The 9,076-nt window shown below is 54.2% G+C and overlaps 1 protein-coding gene across 1 annotated transcript; it reads left to right on the plus strand.

The window, feature by feature from the left end:
- Positions 1 to 1,652: 1,652 nt before the first annotated feature.
- On the plus strand, positions 1,653 to 5,058 carry NOSIP (nitric oxide synthase interacting protein). Its single transcript, XM_006898663.1, has 8 exons — positions 1,653 to 1,722; positions 2,343 to 2,448; positions 2,588 to 2,669; positions 3,697 to 3,856; positions 3,949 to 4,067; positions 4,124 to 4,320; positions 4,699 to 4,807; positions 4,987 to 5,058. The coding sequence occupies exons 1-8, from the start codon at positions 1,653 to 1,655 to the stop codon at positions 5,056 to 5,058; spliced, it is 915 nt and encodes a 304-aa protein (XP_006898725.1).
- The last annotated feature ends 4,018 nt before the right edge of the window (positions 5,059 to 9,076 follow it).

Here is a 9,076-nt window from a genome sequence, read left to right on the forward strand (position 1 = left end):
AATCCACATTGGAGGCTGCAGTCCTTGACCCTCTGCAGCAGGCGTTTCCAGCAGCTGTTAGGGGAGGAAAACCAGGTGATCCACTGTCAGAGAGAGTAGCCGACTTTGTAGGGAAGTCCTGCCCCATCCCATGAGGTCCCTATGAGTTGTATAGATTTGGTGGCATCAAAGAACAACATGACATTTGTTAACACCCATCAAACTGCACCCTCAAACTTTGTGTGAATTTGGTATATTGTGAATTTGTGAACAAAATGTGGCTTTGAGCGGAAAGCACCAGTAGGGGGAGAGAGAGAGCTGTTTTCTCCGAGGCTCATGTGCTGAATTTTGAATATGGAAGGCAAGTTTTTTAAAAAATTGCTTTTTACGCATCTGTGGTCTTCATCCCTCCCGGTTCTGCCAGCTCCCTCCATCCAACCAGAGAGAATGTTTACTCACATGTGCTCAACCCTCAAGGTTGGCTGTTCGAACCCAGTCAGGATGGTTCCGTAATTGCTGTCGTTGGCAGAACCAGGTCTGTTACCGTGGTCTGTACCCACCTCGGAAACAAACAGCTGCGCGCGCTCGAGGTTGGCCGCGGACCCTTCTCCTCCGAGTGTGTGTTGCTGATTGAAGTTGGTCGGAGCTGCGGGTGGATTCGAACCAGGGGAGAGAGGGGCCCAGCCTCTGGGTTAGCATTGCAGTTCCCTGCAGACTATGCCACGAGAGCCCTGGTGGCACAGTATTTTAGCGCTCGGCTGCTAATCCAGAATGCCAGCAGTGTGCCCCCACCAGCTGCCCTTAGCAGAAGTCGGGGGCTGTCACCCCCTGGGGCAGGCCTGCGCGGTTGCTAGAAGCTGGAATCTGATTGCACTGACTTTTTAAATTTTTTATTTTATTTTATTTTATTTTTTATTATTTTTGTGTGCGTGTACCGTCAAATCAGATCTGACTGGTACAGGAGGAGATTGCCCCTCCTTCCCCGGCAGAGCATCTGGTGGATTAGAACTGTGCACCTCTGGGATTGTAGTTGCAGCTTCTTGCCACTAGGCCACCAGAGCTCCCCTTGCACTGACTTTTAAAATAAATGTTTTACAAGTTATGTTTATTACACAAATGAGTTGTGGCCAGTCCTTCCTTCCTTCCTTCCTTCCTTCCTTCCTTCCTTCCTTCCTTTCCTTCCTTTCCTTCCTTTCCTTCCTTTCCTTCCTTTCCTTCCTTTCCTTCCTTTCCTTCCTTTCCTTCCTTTCCTTCCTTTCCTTCCTTTCCTTCCTTTCCTTCCTTTCCTTCTTTCTTTCTTTCTAGTTTATTGTGGTTTGGATTAAAGTTTAAGGAGCCCTGGCGGCATAGTTACAGATTAGCCTGTTAATCTTCAAAACAGCCAGGCATCCTGAAAGAGTCTTCCCATAAAGATTTACAGCCAGGGAACCGGATTGAGGGTCGCCGTGGCTTTGTTTTATAGTATTCGTCTCAGTTCCCTCACTGTGACAGCATCTCGCCCCTCAGCTGTCTTGAAGGAGGACTTCCTGGAGGAGGTGTGGTGGTCCCGGGTCACTGTTCCCTTCCCACCACCACGGCCCTGTGCTGGGGCCCAGGCCACCGAGGTGGAGTCCTGTCTGTGCAGGCTCCCCGTGCACCTCGCCGCCCCCAACATCCACCTCTGTCTCTGCAGAATGACACGACACGGCAAAAACTGCACCGCAGGCGCCGTCTACACCTACCATGAGAAGAAGAAGGACACAGGTAGGAGCGGGTCCTGGGGAGCCCTGGGGACAGTCGCACAGCCCCCACCACTCTGTGTGCCCGTAGCTTTTTGAGTCCCATGGACATCACAGCGACGGCTCACACTTTGAGGACACCTGACACCCGTTAGTTGGTGCTCCCTCCTCAGCGCCCTATAATTGTGTGTGTAACAGCATAGGCTTTTATGACACAGGCCACCAAGGGCATAAGGACCCGAGGCTTTATGTGGGTGTAAAGCACCCCACAGGGGAGGGGTCCTTATTGTTACACTAATTTACAGAGAGAGAACTGAGACCAGTGGGGACTCGGTCCCCCTGCAGGGTGCTAGCAAGGTTGAACTTGTGTCTGTTTGCCCCTTCTGCAGACATGCTCAGTGACAGGGTTCGCTCTGTCTGTCACTTGTCATCTGGGGATTCGCACCTTTCTAGTGGGGTCTTGTCCTCCCAGCATTCACAGACAGACACCCCAAGGCAGACTGTGGAGTCCTCCTCTCCCCAGCGTTCCTCCCTCCCAGACTTCTCTCTTTCTGTCTCCCTGTCTCTGTCTCTCTCTTCCCCACCCCCTCTTTGTGGACAGGGACCGCTGTGTCCCTACATCACACTGCCCGTCTCTGTCCCCAGCGGCCTCAGGCTATGGGACCCAGAACATTCGACTGAGCCGGGATGCGGTGAAGGACTTTGATTGTTGCTGCCTCTCCCTGCAGCCCTGCCATGACCCCGTCGTCACGTGAGCCGGGGGACGGGAATCAGGCGGGTGAGGGCACTGCGGGGAGGGACCCCTGGGCAAGTCGCCACTGCCTGGCATGGTCCAGGGCTCCGGGTCGAGCGAGTCTAGAGGTTACCTCACCTCCCCCATCTGCCTGCAGCCCCGACGGCTACCTGTACGAGCGGGAGGCCATCCTGGAATGCATCCTGCACCAGAAGAAGGAGATCGCCCGGCAGATGAAGGTGATGGGGAGAGGGCCGCGGGGGGCATGGGCGGGCAGCCGTTTTGTGTTCACCCAGCAGCCCCAAACACCCCAGTCTGTGCTCCTTCCTCTCCCGCGGGCCTTCGACTGTGCGGTTCCTTCCCTGTTCCGTCCATGTCTCTGGCGTGGCTGCCCCGGCCACCGCAGTGTCCCCACGGTCTGCCCTCATCACCCGGGACCCCTTCTCTTAGCACGTGTCACTGTTGGGGCTTGACACGTGACAAGCATCCCCGTCCCCCACTAGACTGCAGACCAGGGAGCCTGGCGCTGCCATCAAGACACACACACACACCCCACAAACCTCATGGGATTCCTGAGACGGAATCTTAGCGGAGCTGCTTCATTGTCCTCAGAGCGGCTGGCAGGTTCAAACTGCCCACCTTCTGGTTAGCAGCCCGACGCTTAACCCATCCTGCCATAAGAGTTCCCTAAAAAATACCCCACCAAAACCCAAATTGTGACACAAACTCACTGCCGTTACGTCAGAACTGACCCTCCAGCGGGTTTTCAGAGGCTCCGCATGTCGTAGGAGGAGGCTGCCCGTCTCTCTCTCTCAGGGGGCCCCTGGTGGGTTCAGACTGCCTGCCTTTGGGGTGACGGCACAGCCCCTCACCTGCTGGCCCACCAGAGCTCACTCTCGGAGGCCTACGTCCTTTCAGAATAGACGTTAAGTGGGTGGATGGTGCTTCCTCTCTCTGGGCTTCAGTTTCCTCATCTGTGAAATGGGCCTGTTGTTAGTTGCCGTCGGATCACTTTCCCACTCAGCAGTGGAAGTGGAAGTGCTTGCTGGGGTTCTGCAGGCTGCAGTCTTAACAGGAGCAGATAGCTGCTGCGTTTTCCCAAGGAGCCGCGCTTGACCTGTTTTGCACCATCCAGAAACTCCCAGAGGCAGGGCCCTGCCAGGATCACCCTCTGTGGGGCTCAGTTTAACCCCCTGTGAAGTGGAAGGAGCCTCCCAGGGTGCCCAGCCTCACTCTGCCTGCCCTGCCCTGTTGCATCCCCCCCAGGCCTATGAGAAGCAGCGAGGTGCCCACCGAGAAGAGCAGAAAGAGCTGCAGCGGGCGGCGGCCCAGGACCAGGTCCGAGGCTTCCTGGAAAAGGAGGCGACCATCGTCAGCCGGCCCCTCAACCCCTTCACGCCCAAAGTGGCCTCGGGGCCCGGCCCAGGTGAGCTGCGGTGGGGCATTTGCCGCAGGCAGGTTACCACCCAGGTGCGTGGTGGCCAGGATAAAGCCCCTCCCTCACTGTCGCCTCCCCAGATGATGCCCAGCCTGGAACGAGCACGGGCCCCGCCAGCAAGGACAAGGACAAAGTGCTGCCCAGCTTCTGGATCCCATCCTTGACGCCCGAGGCCAAGGCCACTAAGCTGGAGAAGCCCGTGAGTCCCCCGGAGGGAGGAGCTGGAAGTGGGGAGCGTTCTGCCCCCTCCCCAAGCCTGCGCTGACCCGGCCTTCGACCTGTCCCATGTCCGGGAAGCCTCTGCGCATGTCGGACCTGACGGCCGTGCGCTTCACACCCCTGGACAGCTCCGTGGACCGCGTGGGGCTCATCACACGCAGCGAGCGCTACGTGTGTGCCGTGACCCGGGACAGCCTGAGCAACTCCACGCCCTGCGCCGTGCTGCGGCCCTCGTGAGTCCCGGGCAGGGCGAGGGTGAGGGCACCAGGGAGGAGGGCAGGGTACAGGGAGGTGGGCAGGGCGAGGGTGAGGGCACCAGGGAGGAGGGCAGGGTACAGGGAGGGGGTCAGGGAGGTGGGCAGGGTGGGGGTGAGGGGGTCAGGGAGGTGGGCAGGGTGGGGGTGAGGGGGTCAGGGAGGTGGGCAGGGTGGGGGTGAGGGGGTCAGGGAGGTGGGCAGTGTGACAGTGAGGGGGTCTGGGAGGTGGGCAGGGTGAGTGAGGGGCCCAGGGTGACAGATGAAGGACTGGGGAACCAGCACGGCTTGGGGCACCGGGCAGGGAGCCGCTCTGCAGAGGCAGCCTCTGACCAGCCGCCCTGCCCTGTACCCCAGCGGCGCCGTGGTCACGGTGGAGTGTGTGGAAAAGCTGATTCGGAAGGACATGGTGGACCCGGTGAATGGAGAGAAGCTCACAGACCGCGACATCATCGTACTGCAGCGGGTAGGGGCACCCGCCTTCCTTGCATCCCATCCCTTCTCCTGTTTCCCCCCTTTCTTCCCTGCCTGGGACCTACCTCCCTTCTCCCTCCCCTCTGAGGGTGGGTCCAGCCTCCCCCAGGGCCCGGCCCCCTTCACCTGGTGAGGTCGGGGACCCCTACTCACCTGTCTTGTCCTCCACAGGGCGGCACAGGCTTTGCAGGCTCTGGGGTGAAGCTGCAGGCGAAGAAGTCAAGGCCAGTGATGCAGGCGTGAGGCGGGGCCGCAGAGCCAATAAAAGCACTTGGACCCAGCCCGTGTGGCATCTTGTTTGGCTACGGACACGCACAGGGACTCAGGGACCTACTGTGTGCAGGACAGAGCCGTTGATGTGATTGGATGTGGAGAGTGGATCTCAGAAATCTGTGTTACAATGGGGCAGGAGGAGCCGGAAGTCCTCCTCACGACTGCCTGGGGACGCTGCTGCATGATAAATGGGTCAGGGACCTCCCTGAGTGACCAGGCCTTGAAGCTTGTGTGCGTCAGGACCTTCCTGCATGTGGGGCTGAGTGTCGCCCAGAGGCGACAAGGGTCTGGTTTAAGTTGTGAAGCCCTGTGGACGTTTGGATTCCCTCAGTGCGTTGGGCAGCCCCTGAGAAGCTTTGTAATCGTTTTATTACCTAAGCGGTCACGGGGGTTATGTGGAAAACAGAGACAGACGTTCTGTGTGCCCGAAGTCACCGAGTCCCAGACCTGTCTGTGGGGAACCTGCACCCAGCTTAATTTTTTTTAATTAAAGTGAACCCCCCAATACATGTTCTGTTCTGTGTTGGGAGCAGCCAGCCGTTGCTTGTCTGGTTCTGTCAGGAGGCACCTGGCCACCCACAGGTGTCTGAACGTGTGGACTTGGGCGTGGTTTGGTCCAGCCTCTGTCCTGGATGGAACACGGGGCACATCCCCTGGCTGCAGCGACAAGCTCTAGGGAATATCATCCCTGCACCTGGACAGCCCCCTGCAGACCCCATGTTGGCATTCTGGAACCTTCCTTGGCCCTTCAGATCCCTAACACTGCAGTCCTATACCCCAGCACTCTGAAAATTGGCACCGCCCTGCCCCATCTGTGGGCTTGTCCCTGCCGTAACCCTGGGTGAGCGGATGCTGGGACCCCCCTTCACAGCAAGGCACAACATGCTCAAAGTCACCGTTCTCCCGGAGGTGGCAGTTCACCCCAAGACCAGCCACGTCCAGAGACACAGCCCCCCCAATTCAGTCCTGCCCTCTCCATCCTGCATCCCTTCCTTTCCAACATCCCCTCTGCAGGCAAACTCTGGTGGCCTAGTGGCAAGAAGCTGCGCTGCAATCCCACACGTGTGCAGTTTGAATCCACCAGATGCTCTGCTGGAGAAGGAGGGACAATCTCCTGTACCAGTCAGCTCTGATTTGATGGTACACAACAAAAATAATTTAAAAAAAACAACCCAAGAATGAACATCACCTCTGCGTTATCACCCCCAGACTGTACCCCACCAAATCTGATCCCATCCCTTTAACCCCAGAGCACCTCAAGTCATGGCCTCCTCTCCAAAACACCCCAACCACCCACATCTCAAAGACTCCCCAACAACCACTCATGTCTCCCCAGTTCTCCCTCAGCTCTCAGCCTTGATCATCAGTGACTCAGATGACACCAACCCCAAGTAACCGTTTCCAATTGGGCACCTTTATTTCCACCTAAATCTTCCCTGTGGTGCTGTGGGAGGGGCAAGGAGCCCAGAATCTCTAGGTAAAGGCTCCTAACTGCCATTTCTGGAGCCCCCTTTATGCTGAGAGGCTCAGCTCCTAACTAGGAGGTCAGCAGTTCAAATCCACCAGCAGCTGTGTTAGAAGAAACCATCCGGGACAGCTCTCCGTCCTGCAGGGTCTCTGAGCCTGATTGGATCTGCCGCTTAAGGTTCCAGAGACAAAGAGGAGAGGAAGCGGAACTGTCTGAGCCATTCCCAAAAAAGGCCGGGTCTCTAAAAACGGGTGTGATGAGCTTGATTGTGAAACACTGGGGCCCCACCTGCAAAGAGCGTCACAGCTGGAGCTTTGAAAGATGGGGAAACACCTGTTAACATTTTAATTGTGCTAATTGGCCTTTGAGTGCAAGTTTATAAGAAAATTGCTTTCCCATTCAAACCACTGATACACTGTTTTATAGCATCAATGACAATGTTCTCAATGTCACCCAACTCTTCCCACTTCCTGTGTGTGGTTCTCCATTCCTCCTTCCCACGCTGTTTTGCTGGGGCAAGGTTGCCCTTTTAATTTTTTTTTTAATTTGTATTATTTTTATGTGTACTGTCAAATCAGATCTGACTGGTACAGGAGATTGCCCCCTACTTCTCCAGCAGAGCATCTGGTGGATTTGAACCGAGTACCTCTAGGATTGCAGTGCAGCGTCTTGCCACTAGGCCACCAGAGCTCCCCAAGGTTGCCCTTTTAGTCTCGCGTGGTTGAGGGTTCTACGGAGTGAGCGCCTCCCTGGAGTTGATCGCTTACCTTACATTGTTCTTGTTACTTGGCCATCAGGTCACCTATGAGTCATAGCAACCCTATGCACAACAGCCCTGAACCCTGCCCTGTCCTGAGCCAGTCTCACACCTACCCCCCATGACTCCAGTTACTGTGTCAATCCACTCGTCTGAAGGTCTTCCTCTCCTGCATTTCTCCATCCTTCCAAGTATGAAGTCCTTCTCCAAAGACTGGTCTCTCCTGGCAACATGCCCAAAATATGTGAGATGGAGCTTCAAAATCCTTGCCTCCAAGAAGGAGCTTGCTTTCAATCTCTCCAAGACAGACCTGTTTATTCTTTTAGCAGTCCATGGAATGTTCAACATTGTTCTCCAGCACCGCAGCTCAAAGGTACTGATTATCCTGTCATCCTTAGCCATTGCCCAGCTCTCTGATGCATAGAGAGTAATTATGATGACCATGGCCTGGATATCAGCACACCTTGGTCTCTAGACTGACATCATTGCTCTTCAGCACTTTGGAGAGATCCCTGACTTAGTTACCCAATACAATTCTTCTGACTTCCTGACTGCTGGTGCCGAGAGTGTTGATTGCGGAAACAAGTGAACTAAAGCTGTTAACAATGAGAATCTTTGTTTTCTTGATGTGTTTCAATCCATACTCTTCTGTGTCTTGATTGCTGTGTGGGTTAGAAGAAGTCATCTGTCAAAATTCATAGAACTGTACATCCAGTAGAGAAGGTCTATGAATTTGAAAAAGAGTAATTTTTTATTCAAAATGCAGACAGCAAGGAGCACAAAGAACCAATGGAAAAACTAGTCTCCAGGGCAGCCTACATGTCCACAGCCTGAGACCAGAAGAACTAGGTGGTGCCCGCCCGGCCACTGCTGATAGCAGTTCTAGTTGGGGCCAAGCAAGATAAGCCCTGATAGGATAGAAGGTAAAGGAGGAAACTGAACCACAAATACCCTAAACCACAGGATTTAAAACAGACCTGCTAGACCGGTTGAGACTGAAAGTCTCTCTGAGACAATCACCTTGACTTCAAACCTTAAACCGAATCTAACCCCTAACGTCACCTTGTAGTCATATAACAAATTGACTCCAAAATAATATCTCCTGTAAATATGGTGCTCCTTTAAAAAAAAGAAATGACCTCTAAGAAACCAGCACGCTCCTGGTCCAGGTATAGATTTTACGTGTGCACGATTAAGTGCTCTGGGACTCCCATTCTTCTCAGTGTTACCCACAACTTGTTTTTATCTACATAATGGGAGGAGATCGCCCATTTTTCTTCCTCAAAATCACTGGTGGAGATGAAACACCTAAGATGTACAGCCTTTGGTTAAGCAGTGCAATTCACTACGGACTTCACTTGCTGCAGAAGATAAGGACTTCAGTATGGAATCAGTCCTTCAATATGGATTACATCTTATCAAGAAAACAAAGGTCCTCAACACTGGGACAATTGGCAACATCATGATAGGCGGAGAAAGGATTGAGATTGTCCATGGCATTGTTTTGGAACAACAGTCAACACCCTTAGTGGCAGCAGTCACGTGAAGAGGAAACATTGCATTGGGCAAGTTCACTATCAGGGACCACTCCAAAATACTAAAGAGCAATGATGTCATTTTGAAGACTAAGGTGTGCCTGATTCAGGCCATGATTTTTCAATGACTGCTATGAATCTGGGAGCTGGACAGTGAATAAAAAAGACAAAATAATTGCTGCCTTTGAGTTGTGATGTTGGAGAAGAGCACTGAATATCCCATTGACT

The sequence above is a fragment of the Elephantulus edwardii genome, unplaced genomic scaffold (genome assembly GCF_000299155.1).
Source record: "Elephantulus edwardii isolate Elephantulus edwardi_28Jun2011 unplaced genomic scaffold, EleEdw1.0 scaffold00236, whole genome shotgun sequence".
Taxonomy (NCBI): Eukaryota; Metazoa; Chordata; class Mammalia; order Macroscelidea; family Macroscelididae; genus Elephantulus; species Elephantulus edwardii.

What these genes read in the sequence shown, in the direction of transcription:
- NOSIP (XM_006898663.1), top strand. Translation starts at nt 1,653, where the DNA reads ATGACACGACACGGCAAAAACTGCACCGCAGGCGCCGTCTACACCTAC. An exon ending in AGATCGCCCGGCAGATGAAG is followed by an intron (nt 2,670 to 3,696) that starts GTGATGGGGAGA and finishes CATCCCCCCCAG; the next exon opens with GCCTATGAGAAGCAGCGAGG. An exon ending in ACATCATCGTACTGCAGCGG is followed by an intron (nt 4,808 to 4,986) that starts GTAGGGGCACCC and finishes TGTCCTCCACAG; the next exon opens with GGCGGCACAGGCTTTGCAGG.